Raw genomic sequence first — 14,111 nt, 5'->3', positions numbered from 1 at the left:
GGGGGTGAGGCAATCCTTCCCCCATCACCCAGCCCACGTTGCCCTAGGGCTTTACACGTGGTCTTCATGAGACAATAGTCAGAGTCACTTTATTCTGCTTCTTGGGAGAACGTGGTCTTCCGCACGTCTCCCTCTCTCTCTCCCATTTCCTGTGTCTATTCAGCACGTTTCTCCCCCTCTTGGGTCAGTTGACCCCCCCTTGACTAGGGCTCTTGCGATTCTCACAAAGGAGGGGGCTGAGGTCATAACAGATGTCTCGTGCTAAAACTTCTAAAAAAGAAGAGGATCCTTCTGTGACTATGGAAGCTATTGCGGAGCTAATTTGGAAAGCTCAAAGCGAAACATCTGAACAACTTTTGGATGTGTGTTTAAAAGTTACCACAGAGCTTAAACGAAAGGAGATTCTGCTGCAGACTATTCAAAAACCTTTACAGGAACATACCACTCAGATTCAAGAACATGAAGATGCTTTAACGAGACTTGATACTAAGACGGATGAGTTTGAAAAGTTTGGAGATAAATAATTGAAAATTGTTGAATCTTTAAGACAAAAGATTGTCGCTTTAGAGAATAGATCAAGAAGGAACAATATACGAATTTTGGGTCTTCCTGAGTTGGTCAAAGGCAATCGACCTTCAGAATTTTTTGCAAAGATGTTGGCTCGTTTGTTTTCTGATGTTTTGGATACTCCACCTAGATTAGACAGGACACACCGAGCCCCAGTATTTAAGTCCTCTTCTCAACAAAAACCTCGGCCTGTGATAATTGCTTTTCATGACTTCCAAACAAAGGTTATTATAATTCGCTAAGCTTGTTGGTTGGGTATGATTAGCTTTGAAGATTACAAGATAAAGCTGGTTGAAGATTATTCACCCAAGGTATTAAATGAATGTTTTAAGTATAAAAAAGTCATGGCTGAGTTATATAGCAAAGGCTATAAACCTTTACTAAATTACCCCACTCGCCTCAGGATCATTTTGAAAAATGGATCTCCTAAGTGGTTTCTTTCGATTGAGGAAGTGCATGATTTTCTTCAGGCTGAATCAAGTCCAGAAGATTAATTGTTTAATACTGTATTATATAAACTATGCTTCCTTAGCTTGACCGATTCTTTGTTGTGGGAAGTTTGCAGTCTAATGGTTTAGTATGTCTTTCTTTTGAACAATTCTTTCTTCTATTCTCGTATATTCTTATAATTAGTTTCTGTTCTTAGCATATTTTAACATGCTGTTTTGAATTCTTCTTCAGCTCTTTTGAATAATATTTAGTCTATCCACTCCAGAACAATTTATTTCTGCTTCTTATAACCTTGTTCACTCAGTTTCACTGATCAATTCATTGCATTTTTATAGTTTATTTATTTAGTACTTCTTTCTTTGACAATTCATTTTTTCGATATATTTTCATAAATAATTCTTCTTTTTCTTCTCATTTTTAATTTTTTTTTGTTTAGAAAATTTAACTTAATTTCAGTAAGTTTTCTTTGTAATTTTTTTGCAAGCACTATATTTTGAAATTTTTTCAGTTCATTTGAAGGTTATTTCGTCTATGTTGGAATTCATTTTGTACTAATCTTCTCTTGTAGCTCTGCCAGTAGGATGTTGGGGGTGGGATTTATCGGTAGATTAACTTTCACCCTCTCAGGTGATGTTTTTTCTTTGGGAGGGGTGAGCGGGAGTGGGCTGTTTTCCTTCTTTTTCCTTTTTATCAGCTGTTTAGTTATCCCTGCCTCATCTATTGCTTGGTTAAGTATTTTTAATTTTAAGGTTTGGATTTTTGATTTATTCCAGTGGTTCATACATTTAACCTCTGTTTTAAAAATAATTAAATGGTACACAATATTAATTTTTTTTCACAATATTAATGGTACACAATATTAATTTAATGGACTGCTTCTTTCAACGGATGCTGCCCGACCTGCTGAGTTCATCCATCTTTTTTGTACATCTTGATTTGACCACAGCATCTGCAGTGTACTTTGTGTTTATTAATTTTCTTAGTTTAAATGTGAAAGGTTTAAACCATCCTGTGAAATGCAATAAGATTTTTACCTATATTAAGAATTTGAATGCCTCAATTCTTTTTTTACAAGAAACACATGAGTCAGATCTGACTGTGGACGTTTGTTCAAACGTTGGAATGGTCTAGCTTTTCATTCTTCCTTTCAAGCCAAGGCCAGAGGTCCTTCGATTTTGATTGACAATTCAGTTGCCTTTGTTCAACATGATGTAATGTCTGACCCCAATGGGCAGTTTGTTATAGTCTCAGGGAAATTAGAAAACAAGCTAATGGTTTTTGCCAATCTTTATGCTCCGAATATAGATGATCCCGGCTGTTTTGAACTTTTTTTTCTTTTTTACCAGACTTAAATTTGTACCCTTTAATTTTGGGAGGTGATTTTAATTGTTGTCTTGACCCTGTTTTAGACCGTTCATCTTTGAAATGATTGAATATTAGTAGATCTGCCTCCTATATCCAATCTTTTCTAATGAAATGTGACATTATTGATATTTGGCATTTTTAACATCCAACAAGTAGAGAATATTCCTTTTTTTCTCATGTTCATCATACCTATTCCAGGATTGATTATTTTTTTGTTGATAGTCATTTGATACCCTCTGTTTGATCCTGTGAATATAAAGAAATTGCTGTTTCAGATCATGTCCCCATCTTTTTATCTGTACATCTTCCGTGTGTTTCTCGATCATACAGATTTTGGCATTTTAGTCCAATTTTACAATTGGATAAGGCTTTTAAAAAATTTTTAGAGAGTCAATTTACTTTGTTCTTTGAAGAGAATACACTAGATGGCACTTCTAGCCTTGTTATTTGGGATGCTTTCAAGGCTTATATTAGAGGACAAATTATTTCCTATACAGCAAGTATTAAGAAAAAAGCTAATAAGGAGAGAACTGATTTAGCCAATCAGCTGAAACATTTAGATCAAAAATATGTTTCTGATCCGGATCCCATCTTATATAAAAGATGTGCTGAAGTTAAAACTAAATATGATCTGTTCTTAACTTACCCTGTTGAAATTCAACTTCTAAAAGATAAAAGTCAATTTTGTTTTCATGGTGATAAAACGGGCAAACTTTTGGCTAATCAACTTAAAACTTTAATAATTAACCATAAAATTAAGGAAATCTCCAAAGAAAAGGTTGATGTAACTTGATCTATTAGAAATAAATGATACTTTTAGAGAATTTTACTCTAAACTATATAGCTCCAATTCTCCTAAAGCCATTTTTGCTATGAATAATTTTCTAGATCATCTAAATATTCCCTCACTTTCTGAGGTTAATCAAAAATGATTAGATCAACCTTTTTCTTCTGAGGAAATTACCTGGGTGGTCCATTCTCTGAGTTCGGGGAAGGCTCCCAGTCCTGACAGATTTTCTGGAGAGTTTTATAAGGCTTTTACTCCTTTGCTTATTCCTCACTTACTTTCTGTCCTTTCTGACTCTTTTAAATTAGGCAGGTTGCCACAATCTTTTTATGACGCCTCTATTTCACTTATTCTCAAAAAGAATAAAGATCCAACTGATTGCTCTTCCTACAGACCCATTTCTTTACTTAATTTTGATGCTAAAATTTTAGCTAAACTTTTGGCTTATAGGATGGAAAACATTCTGCCTTCTATTATCTCTGATGACCAGACCAGATTTATTAAAAATCGTTATTCTCATTTTAACATTCGTCATTTACTCTCCCTCTAAAGAAACTTCAGAATGTGTGATCTCTTCAGATGCTGAGAAAGCCTTTGATTGGGTTGAATGGAATTATTTATTTAAAATATTAGAAAAATTTAACTTTGGGTCCAATTTCATTCAATGGATTAAATTACTTTATTTATCTCCCACTGCACAGGTTCTTATTAACTCTCAGAATTCTAAACCATTTAATCTCCAACGTGGTACCAGACAAGGATGTTGAGTCCTTTGCTTTTTGATTTGACTTTAGAGCCTTTAGCCATCGCGTTTCATGAATCTGTTGACATTTCGGGTATTTTAAGGAGAGGTATCACTCATAAGTTGTCGCTTTATGCTGTTGACCTTTTGCTCTACATCTCTAATGTGGAGTCCTTTCTACCCTCAGTACTTTCTTTACTTTCTGAATTTAGTCAGTTCTCAGGATATGAACTTAATCTTCATCAGAGTGAACTTTTTCCTTTGAATAATTTGGTATCAGTCAACTCTGACCTTCCTTTAAAAATTGTAAGAAATCAATTTACTTATTTGGTTATAACAATTACTAGGAATTATAAATTTCTTTTCAAAGAAAACTTTATCACTCTTTTCAAATATGTTAAGAAGGCACTATCAAACTGTTCTCCCCTTTCTTTATCGCTGATTGGACATATCAGTTCTATTAAAATGAATATTTTGCCTAAATTTTTATAATTATTTCAAGCCCTACCTGTTTTTATTCCTAAATCCTTTTTTGACTCTTTAGACTCGATTATATCTTCTTATTTATGGAAGAATAAGACCCCCCGATTAAACAAAGTTCACCTTCAGAAATCTAAATAAAATTAGGGGATTAGCTCTACCCAGTTTTAGGTTTTACTACTGGGCAGTCAACATATGCTACTTTACGTTTTGGTTATATTATATTAATTGTGATGACTGTCCAGTTTGGGTCTCTTCAGAAGTTAATTCTGTTAATAAATTTTATATTATTTCTCTTTTTGGTTCTTCAATTCCTCTATCCTTAAATAATTTAACTGATAATTATGTAGTTAAACATTCTTTGAGGATTTGGTTACAATTTAGAAAATTCTTTGGGAATTTTGGTTTTTCACTCTCTAGTCCCATTTTTTTCTAATTTTTTTAAACCTTCTTTGACTGATGTAGTTTTTAAAGAGTGGAATAGACTAGGTATTAAATGTTTTCAGGATCTGTTTGTTCGAGATAATCTTCCCTCATTTGATCAACTATCTATTAAATATCTCCGTAAAGCTCACTTTTTTAGATATTTACAAATTAGCAACTTCTTGCGTTCTCAACTTCATACATTTCCTAAATGTCCAGATAAGAATTTAATTGATACAATTTTTACTCTGAAACCTTTTCATAATGGATCTATTTCTAATATTTATAGTATGTTGTTTGCAATGAAAAACATTCGTTAGACAAAATTAAAAATCTCTGGGAACAAGACCTACAGTTTTCAATTGATGAGGATACTTGGAATGAAAATTTTAAACTTGTTCACAACTCTTCATTATGTGTGCATCACTCAATTTACAATTGAAAGTGTGGTTCACAGAGCCTATATGACTAAAGATAAGCTGTCTCGTTTTTACTCAGATTTTTCTCCAAACTGTAATAGGTGTAATGTCGAAGAGGCCTCTCTAATTCATATGTTTTGGTCCTGCCCGCAGCTTAATAAATTTTGGGAAGAAGTATTTCAAACTTTTTCAGAGCTTTTTAAAGTAAACTTTAAACCTAACCCATAGACTGCCTTGTTTGGCATTGTTGGAGGAAATGATTGTTGGAAATCTTAAGCTGAATGATTTGCATACTTTGGCTTTTATTTCTGTTTTAGCCAGAAGAGTTTTGTTGCTTAAATGGAAAGTTGCCGCTCCACCTACTCATACCCATCGGTTGATTGATGTTATGTTTTGTTTAAATCTAGAGAAGATTAGGTGTTCTATTTCTATACCTAGACAAGATTTTTTCACATTATGGGCACCTTTTTGGAACTACTTACACAATCTTCAACTTGTTCAGCAATGATGATGGCTGCTATATGTTTGAACTTACAATTATATGTACAAGATTTTTTTTTCTTTTAACCAAACAGCTGTTTTTTTTCTCTTTTGTTTTTTTTTTGTTATGGGGTTTTGATTTTGTTTTAGATTAGAATAAAATATACCTTTTCAATATTATGGTTAACTTACTATACATAGATATGGGGCATTTCAACCCTGTTTTTGTTTCCATAATATCATAATGTATTTTGTATGAACTACGTAAAAAACAACACAGAGGGAAAAAAACAACAACTACACTAGACTACAGACCTACCCAGGACTGCATAAAGTGCACAAAACAGTGCAGGCATTATAATAAATAATAAACAGGACAATAGGGCAGTAAGGTGTCAGTTCAGGCTCTGGGTATTGAGGAGTCTGATAGCTTGGGGGAAGAAACTGTTACATAGTCTGGTCGTGAAAGCCCGAATGCTTCGGTGCCTTTTCCCAGACGGCAGGAGGGAGAAGAGATTGTATGAGGGGTGCATGGGGTCCTTCATAATGCTGTTTGCTTTGCGGATGCAGCGTGTAGTGTAAATGTCCATGATGGCCGGAAGAGAGACCCCAATGATCTTCTCAGCTGACTTCACTATCCGTTACAGGGTCTTGCAATCTGAGATGGTGCAGTTTCCGAACCAGGCAGTGGTGCAGCTGTTCAGGATGCTCTCAATACAACCTCTGTAGAATGTGATGAGGATGGGGGTGGGAAATGGACTTTCCTCAGCCTTCACAGAACGTAGAGACGCTGCTGGGCTTTCTTTGCTATGGAGCTGGTGTTGAGGGACCAGGTGAGACTCTCCACCAGGTGAACACCAAGAAATTTGGTGCTTTTAACGATCTCCGAGGAGCCATCGATGTTCAGCGGGGAGTGGTCGCTCCGTGCCCTCCTGAAGTCAACAACTATCTCTTTTGTTTCGTTCACATTCAGAGACAGGTTGCTAGCTCTGCACCAGACTGTTAGCTGCTGCACCTCCTCTCTGTAAACTGACTCATCGTTTTTGCTGATAAGACCCACCACAGTCATGTCATCGGCGAACTTGATGATGTGGTTCGAGCTGTGTGCTGCAGCACAGACATGGGTCAGCAGAGTGAACAGCAGTGGACTGAGCACACATGAAACGCAGCAAGAACACTAACACCCAAATCTCCCTCCCCCACACAAAAAGTAGCAAAAATGCAACAATAACATCAACCCCCAAGTCCCCTCCCCTCACACAAAAAAATGAGAAAGAAGAGGCAAAAACACAGAATATAAAAACTATAAGACATTTTTTAAAAACATAAGTTTTTTTGCTGTCGTTCTCTGTAGTTTTTTTTACAAAATTTTATTGTATTTCTTTATTTCCTGTAAATGCCTGCAAGAAAATGAATCTCAAAATAGCATATACTAATACATGTAACATGCACAAAATGCTGAACAAACTCAGCAGGTCAGGCAGCTTCTATGGAAAAGAGTAAACAATCGACATTTTTGGGTGAGTCCCTTCTTTAGCCTGTGTTATGTACACACAACCCTGTAAAAGTATCAGCAACAATAGAACACAACTGGAGTCTGGTTTTGCTGTTAACAAAACACTGTTTTATTAGTAACTATGTCATTGCAGGTTCGATTTTGTCATTAAAAAAAAATTGGATAGGAAAGGAATGGAGGGTTATGGGCTGAGTGCAGGTAGGTGGGACTAGGTGACAGTAAGCATTTGGCATGGACTAGAAGGGCTGAGATGGCCTGTTTCCATGCTGTAATTGTTATATGGTTATATAGTGACTTAAACCAGGTAAATCAAGAGTTAACGGTGTTATGCATATATAGGTGTAAAAATAAAGTTCCCAAACTTATTCAAGCTCAGGCGGCTAGAGTTACAGTCTTATGATGGTGTGTAAGAAAAGTTCAGTTCAAATGCACAGCTTAATTAATGCAAGATGTTTGTGATCCAAAGGTGAGTGTTGTGAGAAGGCAATTACATCGATATCCCACATATTCCATGACAGCAATACAAAATAACATTGGCTGTAGGTTTTATCTCCAAAGTTGTTCCACTCCACACACAAACTATCACTGACAGTGATCTTCAACGAATATCCTTTCAACGCAAGTGGTACCACACCTGAATTCAGCTATGAAACATCTCAAAGTGGTGGCCACAGGATACTCAAACAAAATCCACGTATGGATTATCACCAACAGTAGCTTATCACAAAAGGGACCATCTTCAAGGGAACCACCACCCAGGCAAGGGTCAACACACAGTAGATTCCACACAGTTACCCCAATCACACACAATGTGATAGCTACTTATCCAGTTCCACGACATATGAAATAACTCCAACAATGATTTGCCACAGGGGTGCCTTTCTTCAGTGAACACACCCAGACAAAGGGTAAACACACATGTGGTATTCACAAAGGTTTTCCCCTCACCAGAGAACCCACTCCTGTGGATTAACTAAATGACAATCACACTTTTGTATCCAAATGGAAACAAACTCACCCTCACAGGCTACTTAGAGAGAGTCATTTATCAATACTCAGGATCGATCTTAACTCACCTCTTCTGGGCTACTTAGAGTTTAAACCAGCAACCGACTCACTGGTGTCTTCCATTGACCGAATCCATCTTGACTCTAACTGTGTGTGTCTGTGTGTCTATGACTGTCCTTGTAAAAAGTAAACATGCTGCAGAGAAACCATAACATCGATTGTCCATCAAATAACTCCACCTCCACCTCTCTCTCTCGCTGGAGCAGCTTAAACAGTGTCCAAAAGTCACTCTCATTCTCTCGGTGTTTTAAAGTGACAGTCCACAGAAAATAGGAACCCTAGGGGTACATAACACCTGAAATATCAACTGTTCACTCTTTTCCATAGATGCTGCCTGGCCTGTTGACTTCCTCCAGCATTTTGTGTGTGTTGCTTTGGATTTTCAGCATCTGCAGACTTTCTATTGTTTGTATTTATACCTGTGTTGATAATAAATTTACTTTGAACTTTGAGAAGCACACATCTCCTGAAGCCTGGAGATCACTTTACTGGACATTTTCAGCCAGAAGAATGGACCCTGGGGACAGCTACTCTCTACTTCTCTAGTTGCTTACACCCTGCTCTCTCCAGCCACAGCTGATGAGCCAAGCCAATAACCTGAGGAGTGGCAGAAATACAACTGGTCATCTCATGATAAGATGTTGTGTCTGTGTCGGCAGAAGTTGCTGGGGGTCAGGGAGGGGTGGGAGGGTGGTGGGGAACCTTGCAACATACTCTATGCAAGGCAATTGTAGAGACCTCATCATCATTATGAGAGCAGAAGACCATAAAGCATAGGGACGGAGTTAGACCATTGGGCCAATGGTCTATTGGCCATTGAGCATGCTACATGTTGCACAACCTTGAAATACGTTTTTGGAGAAGTGTCCCCTGAGGATAAATTCTGTAAAATGCACCTATCTTCTAAAATTTACAGGAGTAAGAGGTGATCCAATTGCAACATCTAAGATCCTGGAAGGGCCAGTGTACATACTGAGAGGTTAGTTCCTCTGACTCGTGGCTCTAGAATAGGGGTTCCCAACCTTTATCGTGCTATCTATGTAGTTGTGTGATAGAGACTCTAGCTACAGCAAGGCAGATCACAAAACACTCCAATGGTTGATTAGGGGAACTCAGCACATCATGGGACTCAACTACCAGACCTGGAGACAACATACAATTCCTGATGCCATTCTGCACTTGTAACATCACTGAAGACTCATCCCATCCCAGACATTGTCTGTTCAATTTCCTGCCATCTGGTAGGAGATACAGAAACATTTAAGCCGACTCAGTTAGACTGAAAAGCAGCTTCATCCTAAGGGCTGTTGTGCAGCTGAATAAGGCTTGCCAATGGCTTTGAGTGTTATGGACTATCAAAGTCACTTGTTTTTTTTTTCTTACAGCCTTTTTGCTTAAGCCTTACCACATGCATTGTAAACATCAGTTTTTGCAGACTGGAATAGCACTGCACTGGAATCTCATTGTCTTGAACAATGACAATAACGTTCTATTCTGTATTATGCTATTTTGTATGATTGTAGACTTGAGGAGGGAGAAATGAGAAGTCCATGAGCCAGTCCTCATCAGAGGGTCAGATGTGGAGAGGGTTAGCAACTTTACTAACCTGGGTGTTGCTATTTCAGAGGACATGTCCCAGACCCAGCATGTAAATGCAATTATAAATAAAGCACGAGAGCACCTCTACTTGCTTTGGAGGCTGCGGAGATTTGGCATGACATCAAAAACTTTATCACATTTCTATAGATGCGTGGTGAGGAGTGCATTGACTGGCTGAATCATGGCCTGGTGTGGAAACACCAATGCCTCTGAACGTAAAATCCTACAAAAGGTAGTGGATTCGGCCCAGTATATCACTGGTAAAGCCCCCCAACAATTGAGCACATCTACATGAAATGCTGTTGTAAGAAAGCAGCATCCATCATCAGAAATCCTCCCACCTAAGCCATGTTCTCTTCTCGCTGCTGCCTTCATGTAGAAGGTGCAAGAGCCTCAGGGCTCACCCCACCAGATTCAAGGATAGTTACTACCCCTCAATCATCAGGCTCGAACAAAATGGGATAACTGCACTCACTTGTCCCATCATTGAGATGTTCCCACAACCAATGATCTCACTTTAAGGACTCATTATCTTGTTATTTCATGTTATTGTTATTTATTCATATATTTATTTCAACAGCTTGTTGAGTTCTGCATTCTGGTTTATCTTTCATTGATCCTGTTATAATTACGATTCTATAGATTTGCTGAGTATGCCCGTAGGAAACTGAATCTCAGGGTTGTATGTGGTGATATATATGTATAGGTACTCTGATAATAAAATGTACTTTGAATTTTGATATGATACCATATGCAACCCTAAGATTCATTTCCTTGCGGGCATTCACAGTACACACAAAGAAATACAACAGTATCAATGAAAGACCACACACACAAGACGGATGAACAACCAATGTGCAAAAACAACAAACTCTGCAGATACAAAAAGAAAAAAAGTGCAAAATAAAAAAGTAAGCAATAATTATCAAGAACATGAGATGAAGAGTCCGTGAAAGTGAGTCTATAGGCTGTGGGAACAGTTCAGTGTTGAGGTGAGTGAAGCTAAGTTATAAGCAGCCTCTAGAGCTGGCGATCCCAACCTGGGGTCCAAGGACCCCTCAATTAATGGTTAAAAAAGGTTAAAAATGGTTTAAAAAATTACTCCTCCCATTTTTAATATTTTTACCGGGTTTAACATTTTCTTATTTGGATTGAGGGGTATTGAATTGACAATATCTCAGATACTCTAGGCCAAAACCTGGAGCAGGCGCTTACGATTTTAGCTGTTATCTTCTTAGAAGGTGCCATGGAGCATAAGTACACAAAGGGATAGTGGTAACTTGGAATTCTTTCCTGGGATACCTCTTAACTGGAAATTCGAAGCTAAGACTGAAGGATCTTTGTTAGACAAAGCTATCAGTTGCATTTTTTAAATTTCCATAATATTTGAGTAATCCTGTATACATACGCGCGCGCGCGCGCACACGCACACGCACACATCTTGATTAAGCTTTCTTGTTTGTTTAAATAATTAATTACAGGTTACATGTAAAAATGCATAAATTGCATATGTTATCACATTACCAAATGATACATACATGATTCATTTAAGGTAAACCCGAAGTTAGACCTGCATTTGGGATTCCTGTATTTTCCTTTGAATTAGTTTAATGTTTTGAACTTACAAAATATAACATGTTCAAAGGTTTTAAAGCAAAGGGACTTTGTATCATGTACTCCCATATATCAGGGCCAGGAGGGTGAGGACAAGAGAAAGGAACATATGAAGTTAGTCCTTCAAATGAAGTACTTCATTCCACTTATACAATGTCACTGTTATTACAGCTACTAACTAAGATTCTTTTTGTGTCCAGACTCCAAAACAAGAAAGAGAAGCATACTACAAAGACGACACCTGTAAGACTGTCTGCAAAACTTTCATGCGCCTCAGTCCTGAGGATAAGTGGGAAAAGAATCTGAAAATTGCTGATTCACTCTTTTCTGCTACCTTTTGCCTCCTTGTGAACAGAATTGAGAAACAAGACTCACTTGCTGACAAAATTGGGATTGCACTTTGCAACCCACGGCAGTGTTTCGAAGAGTGTAGTACCCAGGAACAAATTGATGCTTTGGAGGCCCAGACAAGGAGTACCACCAAATATGTTTTCCCAAAACTCAAGTCCAGCGGGGGCTTAAAGAAGACTATTGGTCTGAGCAGCCAAGAATCTTCCACCTGTATGAAGCACTGTAGAGATTCTACACTAACCACTGCATCAGTGCACACTGTACTGCCAAAACTATGACTTTGGTTGGATATTTAAATATCTGACATTGAATTCCTTTTTCTCTCTCTCAGCGAGAATAGACAGATTGTGCTGTAGTTTAATGAGATTTTTTATTTTAGTTCACTGGCATGGAATAGGGTGATATGAGAAGAGAGAGGGGAAGAAAAGAAAGTTATATTTTGTAATTGTGATTCAGTCATAATCTTCACTTTTATTTTGAGAATTGTTATTTAACTTTTTTGACTTTAATAGTACTATTGCAGAACAGGAATTATGAAAATACTCTGTGGGAGGAAAACAACCCACTTCATGTACCAATTCTGTTGGGGTTTAATGTAGTGCCCATTACAAGGCACTGCATTAGAAGATGGACCTTTTCAAATTAGTTCACTAAAACGGCACCATTGGGATGCTGATTAATTGGTTCACTGCTGCACAAAATTGCTGCTAAAATCAGGATTTCTTCAGTAAGTAACAGCTTTGAGAGTGTGCCAGTGGAGTACGTATTGAGATCTCTTGTTGGGTCTCATAGAATTGTCTTTGCTCCTCTGACTTTGATCAAACTGGAGATTTCAAGACAATTATACCTCTGCCAACAGCTTGAATATACCTGTTTTTAAATTTTATAAATTGTGAACCTGGTAAGAATCATAAGTCTCTCTCTTCAATAGCCAATTCTTTTTATCCTGTCAGGGTGCTCTCACAGGAATAGTGGTTTCTTTTCATAATTCCTATGGTGGCGATGTTATTCCCAGTTCTTGTAATCTCCTTGACTCACTCCTCACCTTCAGAGTGACCTTAATAAAGTAACTTCTTGTTTTACACTTGAGATGGACATTGACTTTTGGAGATATGTGATTCATTGTTCATTTGAAATTCTACCATGCAAGCCAACTGTATAGAATTTTTTTAAAGTGATTTAAACTAGTGAAATGGAGATACAATATCAAATATCAGAGCCAATGTGGATTGATGACAAGGATTGGTGCTTCCACTTTTGGTATTTCTTCTCTACATCTTAGTATTAACAGTAAATTGAACCAGTTTCTAAGTCCAGGGTTGATGTCCTTGTTGTTATTTGCACGATTTGTTCTTTGCACATGTTGGGGGTTGATGATCTTGTTGTCATTTGTGCAATATGCTTTTTTAAGAGTGGGGGACGGTTGATGTTTTTCCTTAAATGGGTTCCATCGTGTTTCTTTGTTTTGTGACAGTCTGCGGGGAAGACGAATCTCAGGGTATGTTATCTCTGTATACATACTTTGATAATAAGTGTACTTTGAATCCTTTGAAGCTTGTTCAATTTGCTGTTATTTAGTTATTTACTGAGATGCTGCGTGGAGTAGGCCTTTTGGCTCTTCGAGGTGCACCACCTGGCAACCTCTGATTTAACCCTAGCCTAATCACAGGACAATTTACAATGACCAATTAATCTACCAGCTGGTACGTCTTTGGACTGTGGGACGAAACCGGAGCACCTGGAGGAAACCCATACGGTCACAGGGAGAACGCAGACTCCTTACCCACAGCATTGAATCTGGGTCACTGGTACTATAAAGCATTGTGCTAAGCACTACCAAACTTCTTCAACTGTCTGAGGTGAAAGAGGTACTGTTGTGCCTTTTTCACCCAACAGCTGGTGTGTACAGACCACGTGATGCTGAGGAACTTAAAGCTGTTTACCGTCTCAACCCCAGATCCATTGATGTCAATAGGGGTTAGCCGGCCTCCATTCCTCCTGTAGTCCACAACCAGCTCCTTTGTTTTTGCAACACTGAGGGAGATGCTATTTTCTTGACACCACTATGTCAGAGAGATGACTTTTTCCCTGTAAGCCACCTCATTATTGTTTGAGATAAGGCCAATCAATGTAGTGTCATTGGCAAATTTAATTAGCAGATTAGAGCTGTGGGTGGCGACACAGTCATGGGTATACAGGGAATAAAGGAGGGGACTTAGTACCCAGCCCTGAGGGACTCCTGTATTGAGT

General features: G+C 37.8%; 1 protein-coding gene across 1 annotated transcript in view; it reads left to right on the top strand.

The window, feature by feature from the left end:
* The window catches only part of LOC140730873 (uncharacterized), an 88,706-nt gene extending 75,766 nt beyond the window's left edge, over positions 1–12,940 (top strand). Inside the window, exon 3 of the mRNA XM_073051850.1 lies at positions 11,711–12,940. Coding sequence (XP_072907951.1) covers positions 11,711–12,139 — 429 coding nt within the window. The 3' untranslated portion in view covers positions 12,140–12,940. The remainder of the gene's footprint in view (positions 1–11,710) is intronic.
* Positions 12,941–14,111: the final 1,171 nt, after the last annotated feature.

The sequence above is a fragment of the Hemitrygon akajei genome, chromosome 7 (assembly GCF_048418815.1).
Source record: "Hemitrygon akajei chromosome 7, sHemAka1.3, whole genome shotgun sequence".
Taxonomy (NCBI): Eukaryota; Metazoa; Chordata; class Chondrichthyes; order Myliobatiformes; family Dasyatidae; genus Hemitrygon; species Hemitrygon akajei.
This window is presented reverse-complemented; position numbering and strand designations above follow the sequence as displayed.